The sequence below is a fragment of the Corvus hawaiiensis genome, chromosome 1, assembly GCF_020740725.1.
Source record: "Corvus hawaiiensis isolate bCorHaw1 chromosome 1, bCorHaw1.pri.cur, whole genome shotgun sequence".
Taxonomy (NCBI): Eukaryota; Metazoa; Chordata; class Aves; order Passeriformes; family Corvidae; genus Corvus; species Corvus hawaiiensis.
Window position 1 is genome coordinate 40,195,761 of NC_063213.1, and position 17,695 is coordinate 40,213,455.

The 17,695-nt window shown below is 38.7% G+C and overlaps 1 protein-coding gene, 1 non-coding gene and 1 pseudogene across 11 annotated transcripts in view; 1 reads left to right on the top strand and 2 right to left on the bottom strand.

Moving 5' to 3' along the window:
• SLC4A7 (solute carrier family 4 member 7) overlaps positions 1-17,695 on the top strand; it is a 94,098-nt gene that overhangs the window by 11,676 nt on the left and 64,727 nt on the right. For 2 of the 10 annotated variants that reach the window (XM_048301569.1, XM_048301586.1), the window contains exon 1: positions 15,280-15,407. The exons of the other annotated variants lie outside the window; for them this stretch is intronic. In XM_048301569.1, the coding sequence (XP_048157526.1) occupies positions 15,372-15,407 (36 nt within the window). In that variant the 5' untranslated portion in view covers positions 15,280-15,371. Of the gene's footprint in view, positions 1-15,279; positions 15,408-17,695 lie in introns of those variants that run through there. 10 annotated transcript variants of the gene reach the window in all.
• Positions 8,344-8,414, bottom strand: TRNAG-GCC. Its single transcript has one exon. It is a non-coding gene; the product is annotated as a tRNA-Gly (tRNA).
• LOC125321496 lies at positions 8,496-8,929 on the bottom strand (annotated as a pseudogene).

Genomic DNA, 17,695 nt, shown 5'->3' on the forward strand with positions numbered 1-17,695 from the left:
TCTCACTGGCAATGGGGCCAGCTTACTGTAAGTCATTTGGTATATGTGATTTTAGCTAGTCCTAATACAGAAATAACTTTAAATATGCTGCTTTGTTAAATAAGATAATGAATTTCTCTCTGTCGCATTCCGTGATTTGTTGTATGACCGGATATTTACTGTATTTGCATTATGGTAGCCCAGGCTATGTGTCTGATGATTATAAACTCCTGGATCCTGGAGGCAATGTAAAGGTGAGTATTTGCATGTGAAAACAGTAGTCTTCAAACCAGGTCTACTTCCTAGTCCACGTGTATCAACTCTATAGCTATGTTTCTTTGGGGGAGGGGTGGAAAAGTAGGTCTCACTTAGAAAACTGTGTTGGGGGTTGATGCATTAACAAATTATTAACTTCAGCTTCTTGAAAAAAGGCATATTTTGTCTTTGGCTGTTCTTGGAAGAAATGTGTAGTGCTTAATGACCATTGTTTAGATAATAACTTTTCAAACAGCTAAGGCTGTAGTCTTGTAGCTCTAAGAGATTGTTGCAGAATACTCTTGAGAGTTGAAATTGCCACTGGTGCATATTCTGAGTAAAGTCACAGGTGTCCACTTCCAGGTGCTCAGGGAGGATGTAGTGAGAAGACGAATTTGGTAGCAGTGAAAGCACCAGGGACCCAGGAAAATGTTTATCTGTTTTCAGAAATGGCTTCTAGAGAATGGTGGCAGTGTTGCCAAACAGAGGTTTAAATTTGCTTTAGAGGCTGCAGAGGTGGCAAGAGCTGGGGAGAGGCGTGGGCAGTGGCAGTAGAGGTGTCAGTTGCTATGGAAGCTGTTGAGAGCCCAAGGGGGCTGAGGCTGGGAAGCTGAGTACTTGTGGAAGTGGCGGAAAGGGAATCTGTATTTATATGCATGTTTGTTTCTGGAAATGAAATATAAGTGTACAACATGCTTGAATTTCTAGTGAAGAGTAAAAAAATACGTACCCCCAAGATGGCATGTTTGCTTCTGTCTTTTGGCTTGCATTACTGCTATAGTCAAGCTCAGAGGATGAATTGTAAGTAAGACTGTAAATAGTTTTATGTATTATGGCCACTTTATGCTATGGAGGACCTGTTTCCTGGTTCAGTTGTCCTATGGTATAAAACAGGCTCTTGAGTGAAGATAGAAAAAAATTTCCTTCCTGTCTTGAGGGTTGCTAAAAAAAGATCCAAGTACCATGAATGTATACAATATGCTGTACAATTTAATGAAAGCTGAACAATGGCTCTTTAATAGTGAACAGATTGTTTGTGTGTGTGTTTATCTTTAAGGTGTACTGAATTTAAATGGAAGAAGTTATGTATTGTTAAAGAAAAGAATGGACATGACCTTAATACGGAGAACTTGTCTCCTGTAGAGCTCTGTATCAAAATACTTTTGTCTTGTACAAATCTAATATGTCACTAACAGATCCTTAATAAGCATTTTTAAGTCTAGTAGTATTCCTGAAGTATAAGATAAAAAAGGGGAGAATAATCTGGGAACTGCTTTCAATGTCTTCTTGCTTACATAGGAATAATTAAGATAAGGTAATGGTCAAGAAACTGGCTTACTGTGAGAGGTGAAATGGGGCAAAGCAGAGCTTGGTGGTGTCCTTCTGTAGGTTCTGTGGTCAAGGTCATTCTTAAGAATTCCATGGAAAATTCATGTGTAGCAGCAAGCAAAAAAGAGACAAGTTTTAGGTGTCTTGATAAGGCTGTAGTTCTTCCTTTCCCCATTTATTGTGGTTTATTATTTGGTATCTGGTGCTTTTCATTGTTATAGTGAGGTTTGCCTGACTTCTATCCTTAACCTCATCTGTTTATGATTTGTCAGAGGTTGGTCTCTATAATCCTGGAGGCCTTTTCCAACTTAATTGATTCTATATTGACAGATGGCCTCCAAAGGAACTGGATTGTCACTGAGTGCCCTGTTCTGTGTGAGCAGTGAGTCTGTATTCCTGTGATATTGAAGCATTCCCATAGGATATTCTCTATTAAAAAAAGTTGCTTTGTGACTGAAAAATTGATGTGCTTACTTCACATACCTGTGAGATTGACAGTGACTTATGCTGCAGCATGGAGAGTTTTCTTGGTGGCTGTAGACCAGTGCTTCTCAGTTAAAGTGAGAAAGGCATTTGCAACTCAGCAGTATTTCTGTTTCATATACTGCTTCAGGTATAACTGAAAACTGAGTTCCTTTTAAGTAGTATAACATTGCCCTTCCTCATGTTACTGTGCTACTATCTCTCAACTTTGGCATGAGTTGCTAAGCTCCAAGCAAAGTGTGTTCTAGGCAGAGACCCACAGCAGCTTTCCAGTGTATTAATTCTAGGCAGACAGTAATAAAAGCTGAAATGTAAATGTGCCCTGGCTGTGACTGTATTCTTCTATTGGTTCTCTCTGCCATGTGCTATTCATATTACTGAAGAAAGTGCTTCTAAACCCCCTAGGCTCTGAGAAGGCAGCTTTGTTAGAAATACCAGAAATTGAAGAACCTATAAATATAATCCTGTTTTTCCTTTGATGTACATAGTGATCATGCTCTGAAACAGTCAGGAGCAGTGATCTCCTAATTTGACACCACCAGAGGGGACAAAAAGTTTCAAAACAAGTTACATGATTTATGTTCTGTGTAATAAGATCAATAGTCCTAAATCAATCCAAATCATAGAAAATCCAAACCTGAAAACTGTTGGTTACAAGTGAAGCAACAAGACTCTAAATGAGCCCATGTAAAAGAAGCAGAGCTTTTGGTGCAGTTGATCAATGGGACTCGTTGTAAATGAGGAAGCTGATCTTTAAGTGAAGTCTACTAATTATGTATGTTAATGTGTTGAACTTACTTGTAGCAGGTATTTTGACAGAAGTCTTATTAATGAGAACAATGGTTTATATCAAAGTTGTTCAGAGACTAGATGCAATGAAACAGCCAGAATTACTTGGTTTAAACTGGATAATTGGATGTGGTCCTGCCATGGTGTTCTAAAACCCCTCACCTGAGAGCAATCAAGTCTTCATCCTAGAAAGTGCTATAGCATATAGCTACAGCACAACAGAGGAGCTGAGGATTGAGCAATTTGTCTTCCTTGGCAGCTGAGGGCTAAGTGAGGTTTCTGGTTTTAAATACTTTCTGGCGACTTTTGTTGTGTGTGTCTCTGGTGGTGTAATAGAGAGTGCCTGTAATTCAAGGCCTGCTCACGATGTGTTTGCAAAGAAGTGGTGCCTGATTGTCAAGAGAGTGTAATGTTGGGTGAGTTATGTTCATGCCTTCTTAGATCATGTATTAGGAATATCCTGTTGTGAATGGCTCCTTCAGTGACTTCCTAAATTCACAATAGTTAGAATTTTCCTCTGTGGTTTCTTCAGTTTCCAATAAAAGCAACTTAAGCAGAGGGATTTTTTTTTTGTGTTGTGATTTTATTGGTATATGTTCATAAAATCTTGGTGAAGAGGTTAGTGTTGGAAAAATTGAATTTGAGTCGATGCTTCAGGATTAATACTAAATATTAAGGATGTTCCACTTCAGCAGTGTAAGCACTGATGTCTCTCCTTTAGAATCATAGACATCATAGACTCATTTAGGTTGGAAAACACCTTTGAGATCTTCGAATCCAACTGTAAATGTTTGTGCCTTTATTAACATGCATTGACAGTTCTGTTGGTAACATTAGTAAAAAACACTTCAGTCAAGTTAGTTTGCAACACCTGGAAAATACATGAATGCTTAGCTGAAAGAAGATGAGATTTTTTGGGAAAGCTTAGTTATGGAATGTAATACTACTTTAAAGTATCAGTAAGTACACAGAGGTAAGACAATTATTATTTAAATAAAAAGAAAATGGGGAATTTTAGGAAACCTTAGTGAACGCTCTTCCATCACCCTCTGCCTATATCCTCCTTATAAATTGTTAGGCGGTGAATGTGGCTGATGACATGTCTCATCTCTCATCATCTCAAAACTGCATGCCTATTTTTGTCTCCTAATGCTTCTAAAAGGACTTTTAGAAATGTGGGGTTATCTTGCATATTCAAATTAATACCCAGAGTAGAAGTGAAGCCTGCTGACACAGTGGTTCCAAAAGTCTGAATTGTGTAGTTCTCTGTTGTGCAATGTGCCCCGGGTGATACTGTTTAGGAGAGCAGGCATATTTATGAATGTGTGTAAGTTGCTAATAACATTATATCATGTGTTATCAAAAATCCAAAAGTTACATTATGGAATGAGTCAAAAGTAGAAACAAGTGTCAAATACTTAGAACAAACTTTTCTTCAGGCTGCTTTGTTTCATTTCCTAAACAGTAAGGGTAAATAAGCATTGCAGCCTTTTCAGCTCCTTTTTGTTTAACATACTTTTCTTGGTATTTGAGTATGCAGCTTCATAATTTTCTTCAATAAAAAAGGCTGGAAGAACTGCAAGAATGGAGAGAATGATGGATGTTCCCTGTACTGCTGTATAATAGCTTCCTGTCTGAGGCTGTCAGAATGCCATGTTTTTTTCCCAATGTATGACTACATTTCAAATGTTTAAGCATTATGACCTTATTTGTCTGAAAAAGTCCTCTTCCTTGTATATCCAAATCACTTGTTCATGAATGAAAATTTAGAGTTAATGGCAGGATCAGAGTGTGCAAGAGATTTTTGAAGTGGACTGCTTTCAGGTTCCCTCTAGTGTCCTGGTATGGATGTTGTAATTCTAAAGTGAACTACAGTTTTCCTTTAATGGGAAAGCTTCCTTTTGGCACAGTTGTTCTGTCCCAGTGAGAAAAGGGCATTTTACCCTTTCTTTGAGTTCCTGACAATGCACAGGGACCTCAGACAGCATAAAAAGCTTTTAGTAGACATTTGGCCTGGTTACAAATATTTTAAAATAGCCATTTATTTGTCTCATTGTGCTTGAATGATTTTGTTTTATATGCTTTAAAAAACCCACCAAAACCCCACAAAACAATGCTTCTGCTAGTGTTGATTTTGATGATCTACAATGAAACTGTTTCAAGTTGAAAAAACTGGTCATTTTGGAAACTTCTGTTTTTAAGTCTGTAAAAAGTTGTTACAATCAGATATGAAATTATTGCTTCTATTTAAATGAATTACATCTCAGACAGAAGCTCTGAAATTGGTGTTAAGATAACCAAGAGCTATGATGTTGTGCTGCCCCAAATATGAAAGTGTATTCAAATGTCAATAAAAAGGTACAATTTTCTGCCAAAGTTGAATGTTTTATTGTCATTTAGATACTCTCTCATTTAATTAAGGTTAGATTGCAGTGGAAGCCGGTTTGATTCTGTCTGTTTTGTACAGGGGAGATTTTTACAACATGCTGTTGGTGATACTTTTCCAATCTGGTTTGCAGAGAGTTGATCTTCTTCTGTAGAGTCAGTCCTGTGAAGAAATGTGAGAATAAATCCAAATGCTTTGGTGGATAGGTTGATTTCTTTATGTGTGCCCAGACTTAGGTGAAGTAACACTGGAAAAAGAGATGGATATGCTTATAATATGCATATGATCTAGGCAAATGAAGAACTTTATCATTAGAAACATGGGCAGTTGCCTAGAGGACAAGTATGTTCAAATTTTTCCTATTTAAATATTTCTTTACATGTTACTTTTGGGAGTACGTGAGAAAGTTTCAATAAAGCTCCTCTTAACTGTTGTTTCTCATATATCTCATTTATTTTTTCAAATTCTCTTCTGTATCAGTTTGAGACAGAACAGTCTTTTGGAATTATGGAATGATGAAAGCTGTGTTTGATTGCCAAAAGCCATCATGTAAAGACGTTCTTCCCTCCCAGGAAAACCCAGTTGAGCATTTAAAATTGTATTAATGCATATGTAATTAGGATATCTGATTGCGGAAATTTATTTGATATCATAGCACATTCCCAGGGCTGTAAGCTGTGTTGTTCATATTTTTTTATATGCTACAGTAAAAGGAAGTATTGGATTCTGTGTAGATGCCGTCTCTACAAATTTTATATTATTGGAAAGAAATACTTATTCTGGAGACCTGGTTTCTAAATAATGAGAAACATGATTATATTTTGTTTTTACTTTCTCTTTTTCTCCTTATCTGATATGTGTAGAAAATTCATTTTGTTACTGATACAGTTGACTAGAATAACTCTTGCATTTTCAGCATTTAAAAATTCCCTACTAGCTGTGAAATCCTGAATTAAAAATGTTAAGATAAAGTTCTTATAGACACTGAGTGGAGCATATTTGATTCGTGTTTCTGGAAGGTCTTTGCTTAGATCTCCATATATCTAATAATATATCTGGATGATGTATTTTATGTATTTGTCTTAATGTTTGGTTTACTGTGCATTTGACTTGGTATTTTTTTTATCTGTTAATGGTATCAATTATGTTTGTAAGGACATCTTAAAGCTGTTTCAAGTTCAGGCAGAGAGTGCAGGAAGAGACTTTGTGTCTAGGGCAATGACTTTGATTTATTGATGACGTCTTTAGAGTTCCTAGGGCTGGTCAGAATTGCACCGCAAGGAGCATGGCTTGTGTAAGTTTACTCTGCATGTTCAAATTTGCCTTACAGGAAAACATGGCAGCAGAATTTTTATGGGTAGACTTTATGCAAGGCTAGATAATTGTCTGTCTTCCAGAAGTCAATGTGAAAGCCAAAAGCCTGTCTTAAGTTCTTTGCTGTACGTGCTCCAGTTTCGCTTAAAATTATTATCTCAAATAAATTACCTTTCCTTGAACATGTATTTGTGCTACTGGATGGGAGTGTACAGATAAAGGTGCATGAAAATGTGGTCTACGGCTTTATTAGAAAGACGGGTAACTTCTGTTGTTCATTTCAAAATAAGGAAAAATGGCTTTTCAGGAGCAGCCATTTTAGTAGTTCTTGGCTGGTTAGAACTCCCATGCAAACCATGCTAATGCTGTCTGAAGTAGAGAATTCTAAGTGTTAAACAAATGAAGAGCATCTGATCTGCCTGCCATGTGTTAGATGCTGTCAGCTTTTCTTACTAAGTAGCCTCTCAAGTCATAAATTTACAATAGGAGTCCTACAGCATTATTTTTTTCTCTTTGCAAGAGAAATGTGTCTTTCTCAGAAGTACTGTGTTGTAGATTGTCTTTTACATGGTTATCCACAAAAAACCCCCTAATAAAATACTAAAACCAGTATCAGTAGTTGTCCTTGAGACAAAGAATGAAGTGGCTACAAAAGAGGTAGGTAGGCTTTCTTTTCTTTGGCTAATTTTAGATCCATCTCGGTTTCCCTTTGCATTTAGTCAACTGAACTTTCCTGTAAAATAAGCACCATGTACAGTGGCATGCATGCATCAGTTGTGTCAGAATCAACACCTTACTTTTAAACTGACTTCTCCCAAAACCTGCTAGTCAGACATAGTGAAAGCAGTACCCTTAATACATCAGAAAATCAGCTACTTGCTTTTCTAAAACAAAAACTGAAGGAGCTTGTCTGTATAGCTTTACAAGATAGTAGGCAAGGCAAATAAGAAACAGAAGTGGATCCCCTTTTAAATGTCCCTTCAGTGGCCCTTCTGAAGGACCTTGGAATGACTTTTAGAAATTTCAAGTTCTGACAGTTTTTGTTTAGCGTGTCTTTATTTCAGGCTTTTCAGACTTTTAAGACTGTGTTGTGCTTTAGAACTGCAAGAGGAAAATGGAAGAAATTTTGGCAAGAAAGTATGTGTCTTAAGATATGGCTTCATGGTGAACTGGACAAACTAGTTCCTGATTTCTGAAAGGGAAAATGTCATTCCCACTACATCCTGTCTCCTTTTCCATAAGCCAATTCAACTTCTGAAGCTGTTGAAAAACCGCAACAAAACCTTAAAAACCACCCTACGAGCTGAAACAAGACTTGTCAGTTTTAGTTTTCTGAAATGAATATTAACTGAATTACATGTTTATTCTGTAATCGGAATCACTGAATGAAAAAATGGTCTCGGTTGGAAGGCACAGTCTCCTAGTTCCAGCACCCCTAGTGTGGAAAGGGACACCTTCCACTAGATCAGGTTGCTCAGAGCTCCATCCAACCTGGCCTTAAACACTTTCAGGGATGGGGCAGCCCCAGCTTCTCTGGGCAACCTGTTCCGGTGCCTCACCACCCTCACAGTAAAGAATTTCTTCCTCGTATCTAATGCGAGCCTACTTCTCTTTCCATTTGAAGTGCAAGAGGCTTTCTCCCAGCCTTTCCTCCAGGGAAAGGTGCACCATCCCTCTGATTGTCTTGGTGGCTCTCCTCTGGACTCTATCCAGCAGGTCCATGCCCTTCTTGTGTTGGGAACTCCAGAGCTGGATGCAGCACTCTAGGTGGAGTGGAGTTGTGGAATCACCTCCCTAAAAGTACCAACTGCATTGGCCGGGAATCGAACCCGGTCCTCCCACGTGGCAGGTGAGAATTCTACCACTGAACCACCAGTGCTGATGGTTATTTTATTATTTCTTTTTCCAGCTCATTTTACACATTGTCTTTATTAGAAAAAACTGAATAAAAAGAAAACTTCTAGTCCACGAACACACAGGCACCACCAACTTCTTTGATTTTTCCCCTCTACTCTTCTACTGAAGAACTTTGCTTTCACAATTGGGAGTTGCTTGGGCAGCTTCCCTTTGCCCAGCACTTTTTAGTAGCCTGAGTGCATAATATCAGTGACTGGGGCCAGTCTAGCCTCATTTTTCATGTAATTGAACTTTTTCTATTCACTTATAAGTGTCCACAGTTTCCAAATTGACAGTAGCACAGAATTTTTGGTTTCTTTTCAAGTGATAGCGTGTCATGCCTACTTTTCTGAAGTAACCAGAGTGATACTTGTCAAAGTTCGTCCTGTGATGCTGCATACCACCAGCATGTCCTCTGGGATGTTTCCTGTGTGTGCCCATGTGGCCATGGCTAATGTGCCCCCTCAGCTTCTGGGTGTCCCTTATTCTGGAAGGCATGCGTCAGTATGCGCCAGGGCAAGGAAAGAGCTTGGTGCTTGTGAGAGTGAGGAAAGCAAAGGGGGTGGAAGTGGGAAAGTGTCAGATCTAATGTAAGGCAAGCATTTTTCATTGTCAAAATATTATGAGAAGAATGGAAGGTGATGTGACTGGTACCTCACCATTTCTCCAAGCTGAGATGTGAAGCTACAGCAGTGGAAGTGTGGCTCCACTGCAGTCCAAGTTGGACTTCGCTAGAGTTGCCCCTTGGTCCTGCTCTACCTCCTGTGGGCTCAGCAGTCTCTCCTGCCTGCACCTCACTGGTACTGACTGGCATCCGAATTGAAGTGGCAAAAGACCGTCAGTGCAGTTTTATTGCTGGATCAGTTCCCTGATCTGGTATGTTGCTGGTTCACATTATGGCCAGCACTAGCACAAAACAGGAATTGCAGCTTTCTGGTACTGTCTGCCTTATTAATAAAATACATGTGGATTGCTAATACTTATTTATTTTTGGTAGCTGTGAATTTGTTGTGGTAGAGGCTTGCTAGTACACTAGGGGCTGGTTGACAATCAGCATGTGTAACAGTGCTAATAATCTGACTGGCATTCATGATACAAGGATTTCAAGTCCCTTGAAGTTCCTCAGCATAACTTTGGAGATATGACTTGTGGACTTTTTATTTTGTTGGTTTTTGTTTTGTGTTGTTTGGGATTTTTTGTTTGTTTTTGTCTGTTTTTTTTTAAATTGTTTTATTAAAATAATCTGCAGATGACAGTACCTGTATTCTGTATGTTACATCACTTATACAGCTAAGAATGTATGATGAAATGGCTGCCATAGTTCAGATTGCATGAGCAGATCATAAGCAGACTGTACTCCCATTCTGCCTGCCTTCTTATTAAAAAGAAATGTTGTAGGCCAGCAGAGTGCTGATTCTTCCTTCTGTATCAGTTGCCTGCTACTGATATTGGAAACATTGCCTTACCCTCCCACTACAACTTACTGAGTTTTGATTTGTAGGTAGTAGTTTTTGTTCACTGTAAGAGTAAAGGTGTGTTGTCGGTAAGTTATTATACAGATACTTGATTTGACTGGGATGTAGCTATATGAATAGAGAATTTGAGACAAAGGGAAAGCTGAAGGTGAAGAATTAAGCCTTGAATTCATGTGAATTGGTGAGATTCAGAGTCTTTCACTTTTCTGTGGAATGACATCTAGGTGAATAATCATTCAAAAATTGCACCATTCATGGAAATAATTCTTTTATTTATTAGTTGCTGGTGGTTGGTGGTCTTGTCAAGGAGCTTCTGTTTGGGTGTAGTTTGATTTGGTTGTATTTGAGCAATTTGTCCTAACTCAATAATTGGATAGTTTGACTTCTTTAAATTTCTTTTTTCTTTTGCTATTTACCTCCTGAGGATCTGCTGTCAGGGAAAGGCCTTCTTGTGCAAACACTTTAAATAATGTCAATAAAAACAAGATAAAATTATCTGTCTCTTATTATGCTTCTTCATATCTGGACTCATCAGCTGTTCACAACAGTGCCATCTATTCTAGGAGATTAATCTAGAGGATAAGTGTTTAATATTTGGACATTGACCTGTTGGAGTGAGTCCAGAGGAGGGCTACAAAGTTGGTCAGAGGGATGGAGCACATAATCTATGAGGAAAGGCTGATAGATTTTGGATTGTTCAGCCTGGAAAGAAGGCGACTTTGGAGTGGCCTAATTGTGGCCTTCCAGTACCTGAAAGGAGCCTGCAGGAAAGATGGGACAAGACTACTTATGAGAGGATATAGTGACAGTACAAGGGGCAATAGGTTCAACTGGAGAGAGGGTAGCTTTAAATTAGATGTTAGGTAAAATTTACTGTAAGAGTGGTGAAGCACCAGAACAGGGTGCCCAGAGAAGCTGTGGATACCCCATCCCTGGAAGTGTTCAAGGCCAGGTTGGAGCTCTGAGCAACCTGGTCTAGTGAAAGCTGTTCCTGCCCATGGCAGGGAGGTTGGAACTTGATGATCTTCAAGGTCCCCTTCCAGCCCAAACCATTCAATAATTCAGAATATTTCTACAAGTGGCTGTAGAGCAATTAAACATAGGCCTTGGTTAGGTAGCTTTAATAGTGTTGAAACAGCTCTGGTTTATAGTTCTTTTGAACTTGCACAGTGATCTAAGACTATTTTAGGATAAAGAAAAATTAGAATATCTCTCAAAAATGTTGCCAAAATGCTTGGAGATGAGTTTAGCTAAAGGCAGTATGTTGCAGTTATAAAGTGAGCAGCTTTGAATTCCTCTGTGTCGCCCTACCACCCCCCCTCCCCCCTCCCCCTCCAAAAAAAGAAACCTCATGTTTACAAACCCAACCTCCTGAAAACCTCAACAAATCAAATCACCCAACCCTTCCTAGCCTAGCTCAGTGACAGTTGCATGCTGACCACATGCTCATACATGTTGCTGTAAAATCTTGGTGGGGTTCTGTTGGAACATGGTGAATTTCATCTGTCTATACTGAGGGACGGTTTTGATTCCAGGAACAAGTCCTGGAAAACTTCACACACATCTTTTGTTTTTCTACTTCATCAGTATATTCAGATCAGGATGTGGGGTGATTAATGCAGTAGTACATAGTACAGTAGAGAATGTAGTAATCTTTCTGTTAATGAGGGTTCAGGTTGTAAATTTCAGTAGTATCTCTACAGAATAAGTACTCAGCTGTCCAAATGATGTGCAATTGTGTAATGTCAGGAGGGCTTAAACTAGTAATCTGCCTCATGTTTGCTCTCAGCATCCTGGTGGCTTCTGACAGCTGTCCCACAATGTGCTGAGAAACCCAGGAGTCCACTACTGGGGCAGTACACCAGAGAATATCTATCCAGAACACATCTATCTTTTTTCTTCCTTTCTTTTTTTGGAAACACCCAGTTCCGTGTGTACGTGCCGATGCAAACTGAGGCAAGCTGAAGCGTGCTGTGCAGATGTATGTCTTGGGAACTAGCTGTTATATAGAAATTGTATTCTGAAAAATACTTGTAGGCAGTAAGACTTTTGAGTTTTATGGATAGTTTTAATTTGTTAAATGATGAGCCATTGCCTGCAAAGGTTTCTGTGTTCCCTTGCTAAGGCAGTAATGTTTCTTTAGAGGAATACCCTATATTTAATTTCTTTGTAATAAGAAGCTCCTAGGAAGCTGTTCTTAATATGATTTAGTAGATTCTGATTTGATGAGAAGCTGAAGAAAACCATCTGCAGAGGTATTTGACGTATGAACTTTAGACTGTGTCGCACAATTTGCCCCCTGCATCATCTTAATCCCCTAGCACCTTGCCTTCTTCCTGACTGCCCCATGGCCTGGGCAACCCTCGCCCCCTCCAAAATAAAGCCTCATTTAGAAGTATTGTCATCCTGTCTCATAATTCTTTTTTTTTTTTTTTTTTTTTTTAATTCTTTCCTAAAAAGAGATGCTTTAAGCTTGTTAAATGGTGTCCTTTCAGCTGCATGAAGAAGGGTGGCAGTGGACTGGGTTGGTTTTTTGGGGCTGCAATGTTAAAAAAGTTGTACAATCATAGACTAATTTGAGTTGGAAGGGACACATAGGGATCATCAACTCCAACTCCCTGATCTAATTTGCTCATGTAAGGAAGGGTTGATTCTGGACTATGGATGCAACTCTTAACACCCCACCTCCCTACCCCCAAACCAGGATTTTAAAGTATCAATAGAAACCTCATACTAGATATATGAGTTTACAGGGCTGCATGTGTGGGTATGTCAGTATGGTCTCTGCAAGCAAACAAGCACTCAGTTTCCCTGTGCTCATATCTGGCTCTGTCTGATAGCAGCTGGGCTGGAGCTCATGTGGTAAATCCTGCTGAGAGCTCAGTCCTGCTTACTGCAGCTACTTTAAATGTCCTGCCATTTCGGAATGGCAGATTAAGCACAGCTCTGCCTGCTAGACACTCTGCAGACCCTGCAGTAAGGCAGTTCACTGCCACTTCATGATGGGTTGGGATCAGAATTGCACATCACTTGGGAAAAGATGAAAAGTTTTTCAAAGGCATAAGAGCTCAGATGAAATTTTTTTTTTTTTTGCCTGGATAAGAGGTACACCCTCTTTTGGACCCATCTTTCAAAAATATGCTGTTATAGACTGAGATAAGATTAAATAAGTAGAACTTGAAGGGGTATAAAAGTGAAAATAAAGGAAAGATTGCAGGGAAAAGTGTATGTTTCATGATAGGTTCTTATGTTTCTTTTATTTACAAAAAAAAGCTCTCATACACTTCATAGAGATTTTTTTGCAGTATTAGACATATGGTTAAAATATTGCTCCAGCACAAATAGTTCTGCTCAGAGTTCTCAGTGTTGTCACTGAACATGTTCAAGGATGTGATAATTTTGAATGTATTTGCCTACAGTTTATTTTAGAATACTTCTGTAGTTAAACATGTTGAGACAGTTGCAGTTTGAAGTTGCTGTGCTGTTCTCCATTTGATGGGAAGCTTTTTCCTGGTATTTACTCTAAGGGAAGAACAGACGTTTATCCACGAAGTGTTTTGGTATGGAACTTAAAAGACAAAAACTTCCATGTGCTTGGAAAAAATGTGCTTGTATTGCTTCTGAGTGGTTTTTTTGTTTGTTTTGTTCCAAGACTGAGTGACTGTTAACAAGGAGTTGGTTGACTACAGACTATAAAGAAATTGCAATAAGCTGCTTCAGAGAGGTGGGTTTTTTTTTCTTTAAGTATTCAAACCAAGCATGCATTTTTTTCCCAAACTTATAAAAATTTAAGAAAAAAAAATAAATAAAAAAAAAAATCAAAAAATCAAATGTGTGATTCCCACCCCTCTCATTCTATCCCTAAGGAATAGACAGTCTCTTTTCCCTGAACACACCCACTCCCAACCTAAACAAACATCATTTTTACTTGTAGCAATTGAATTACTTCTAGTGTGGATTTATGCCAAGTAACAGTTCATTGAAGTATGGGAGAGACATCAGGACATAGTTCAGCATAGCTGTTTCAGTATTCGTCTGAGCAGCTGAAGAAGAACTACATGAATTTGTGCTCTGCGTTAGAGAAAGAATAGGTGTGATTGAGGATGCACGGTTGAGAAGAGATCACTAAGAGTTAAGGTATCTGATATTTTTGTTAAACTTTGTGCTTGCTATATGAATCAGTTTATAGCCATTTATGTATGGTAGCAGAGAGGCCTTCAATAGCTTGGAAGTGAAAAGATGCATACGTGTGTTAGAGTGAACTTCTATTTACAGAGTGGAAACAAACTACTTTTAAACTCTCTTGTCAGCACTATCTGAGAATACTTTTTTTAGCCTATGGTTACAGCATTTTCTGGACTGAGGCAATGAGAGGAACTGAATGTGGCCTTCTGATTTCTCTACAGCTAGGTGATAAATACCATCTTCACAGTTGCACAATGTATTTACACCAAGTTCATGGACAGTATGTTACTTGTTTTATTTTGGCCAAGTTGTTGGTTGAGGTGGCACCACTCCAGCTTCATTGGTAGAATTCTCATCAAACAAGACATAGGAATAGAAGAATAAAGACCAAGGAAGGCAGTGGCATGTCTTGAAGGTTAAGTTACAGATAACTCCTCAAAGAGCCAGTTTTCCCATGCATTACATGATGGGACAAGGAGATTAGGGTGTGTCAGTGAAGAGGAGGGAAAGAGCAAAATGAAGCTCTGAATTTGATCTGCTGGAGCAGAAGTTGCATTTTTAAGGTTGGCTTAAGGAAGGAAAAAGTACAGCTACTCATGTAATGCCTGAAACAGACGTCTTACTCTGGGAGGACACATGAAATTAATTGCAGCTAACATCAGTGCTTTTTTACTTTTTCAACAGGAGCGGGGAAAAAAAAGGATTTTTCTTTTTAGGAAACCTTGGTTTATTTTTTTGAACAAGAATATATAGCTTATGTAAAAAAAAAAAAAAAAACAAAACAAAACAACAAACCACCTGCTTTGGAATGAGTACTCAGTGAAAGGTTGATAGTACAGCTATAAACAAACTTAGCAGATGTTTGGCTTCTGGGTTGTTCTGTTCTGGGACCCGAGGTACAAATGTGTTTTCATTTTGTAGTGCTAATGAAGTCTTGGATCAGAGCAAAAATATTACCTTGGAGCTGTTCTTAGCAGCTGTTGATGCAGAAAATTTTACGTCTGGAACTCAGTTTCAGTTCCTTTTTTGGTATTCCCTGAGCTGGAATTGAAGGCATGCCGTCTTGCCCATTCTGCTGCTGTGCGACCCTGGGGTAGCTGTAATCAGTGGCCTGGGAGATGAGCGACTGGAGCAGGAGCGATTGGCTGGGGAGCAATTTCCTGGAGTACATCTGTGTCAGGCACAGCGAGCTAAAGCAGTCATGTATGCGCAGGCTCTGATCTCTTGGGAGGTTCATTACAGGGTCTCGTACAAGGGCATTCTCTACTTTGCACATCAGCATGGAAGAAGCTCGTCGAGGGAAGAAAATGCAACCTGTATGTAAATAGCAGCTGTGTAACGTAATAATGGCTCAAATGTGATTTGATGCAAGTGGTATTTAGCAGCTGTGGCTCAGAATTGTGTGCTACCTTCGACTCACTAGTTGTGGAAGAAATTTTTGAAAGATCTGGTGATAGAAGTAATAGTTTGAGTAGAGACTTCTGTATTAGGGAAGGTATTTGCTGTGTTGTTACAATTGCTTAATCATAGTAACCAGCTTAATTCAGAAAGAAAATGTGCTTTTACAGTTGTGGCAGTATACTACCAGACTTTGAGAGTGGTTGAGTGGGTTTTTTTTGGGTTATTTTTTCTTTTTTCTTTTGCATTATTTTGAGTCAGCCTGTCTTAATTTGAAGGTTATCTGCTGTGGCTTTGCCTGATTCTGGTAGATGTTTCTGGTATAGCAGAGATCTTTCTGGTAGGGAATCTTGAAATAGCCAGTTAATTGTTCTTTTTTGGCAAAAAAATGAAAGTGAACTTAATGACCTGTGTAACTGAGGTAAAATGTTTATGGAAGTAACATTTTCTTCAAACCTCAGTGGCACAGATACAAAACTCCATTTGTGGGGATTTGTACAGTGAAGTAGTGAATTCTAGTATTAGTGTTACAAGCTATTGCTTAGCAGTTGTATGGTTGTCATTACCTCTGCCATGTAACTGCAATGCAGCGTGTAACAGGGATTACTACTTTAAGAGTTTCCTGGAAACTAAAATCTATGGGATGGTGTTTTCCTAAGGTGTCAAACTCTAAAAATCCCTGAATTATTTTATATACGACAGCTAAATTTTCTATTCCGTTGTGTGAGCATAAGAAGTAAGAGTTTGATTTAGATGTGTTAAAGTGCATTAGATTGCAGTGGCCTTCTGTTTGTCAAGGTCTCTGTAGTACAGTGCTCAATTTTTGGTTACCACCTTTCAGCTTTGGGCACAGAACTCTATCAAGCATGTATATGCCTAGAAAACTAGGCAAAGATACGAGGTGACTAGTTGTAAACATAGTACTTCTGCTTTTTTTACCTGTAATCTCAGGAATTCACTTAAATACATTTAAGTGAATGGAGATAGGGATTTTTTTGAATGAAATCTAGTACTGTGAGGCAGTGATAAAATGCAACTTTGTAAAATAGCTGGTATAATATTAGATACGCAATTTGATATCTTGTGTTGGATTGGTGACAGTATTTGCTAAGTTTATGCATGGTGGTAGATTTTCTGGCTTGCAGAACACTCAGGCTGAATTCAAATGGGCTTCTAATTTTAATCAAATATTCACCTGCACCTTATTAGTCATACTTAGCTAGGAATCAAGCCATCCCTTTTTCTTGTGCTCATTCCAGCTCAGTTTTTTTTTATGAATTGCTATGGTGGGCCATAGTTGATAGCCATTCACAATTGTAACCAGTCTCTTGTTGGTATTATGTTTCCTTTTCTTTCTGACTTTTTCTCCCAATTTAATTTTCTCTTCTGATTAACACAAACACTTGGTTTACTGTCCAAAGACGTGTTTAATTTTTCTGGGATGGGATGTAGCTTCTCTTGCAGGTTGTGGTGCTCAGTGTGACCCTGACTGGAGGAAGGCCTGCTAGAACTGAGATAAAACGACTTACAAACATTAGATTTCAATGGTGTAAGAAGCAAAACATTAGTATGTTTGGAACTGCTTTTTTCCTGAGAGGATTTGGGTTTTCTGGTGTTTAAGTAGCACACATACACATCTTTAGTGCCCTCCACATACAGTTTTGGAAAATAAAAATTACAGTGCAACTTCTGGAGAGTCTGACTGAAGTCTGTTGATGTCTTTTGGACATACTTGTCCAAACAAGGTTTGTAGAGCTGCTGTGTTTTTTGTAAGTCTTCTAGAAGGAGATTGGTCAGATGTATTTAGTAAGGTAAGCTGAGCAGTTAATTAGAGGATTAGTGGGCTAAAAAAAGTCTAAGTATCCCTGACCTCTTTTGTTACAGTTATGGTCTTATTGAAATAAATCTAAGTGTCACACCTTCCTTTGAGAGTCTGAGTGTAGCTTTGATTAGGAGGGGCTGTCATTTACATGTGAGGATTGTTGTGTAAAATAAGAATTGTATAAGCACAGATAAAATTCAAGGGGTGGTGTGTGTGGTGACACCAAAGCCATTGAGCTGTACTAGAGTCTTTCCCATACTGCTTGAGTAATACCCTCTGCTAAGGCAGTAGGGGAAAAAAAACTCTGGAAAGCAGCTCTTTTGCTCCTGTGCAAAAGAGACCATAGAAAATACAACTAAGGGGGAACCCATCAACAGTATGCTT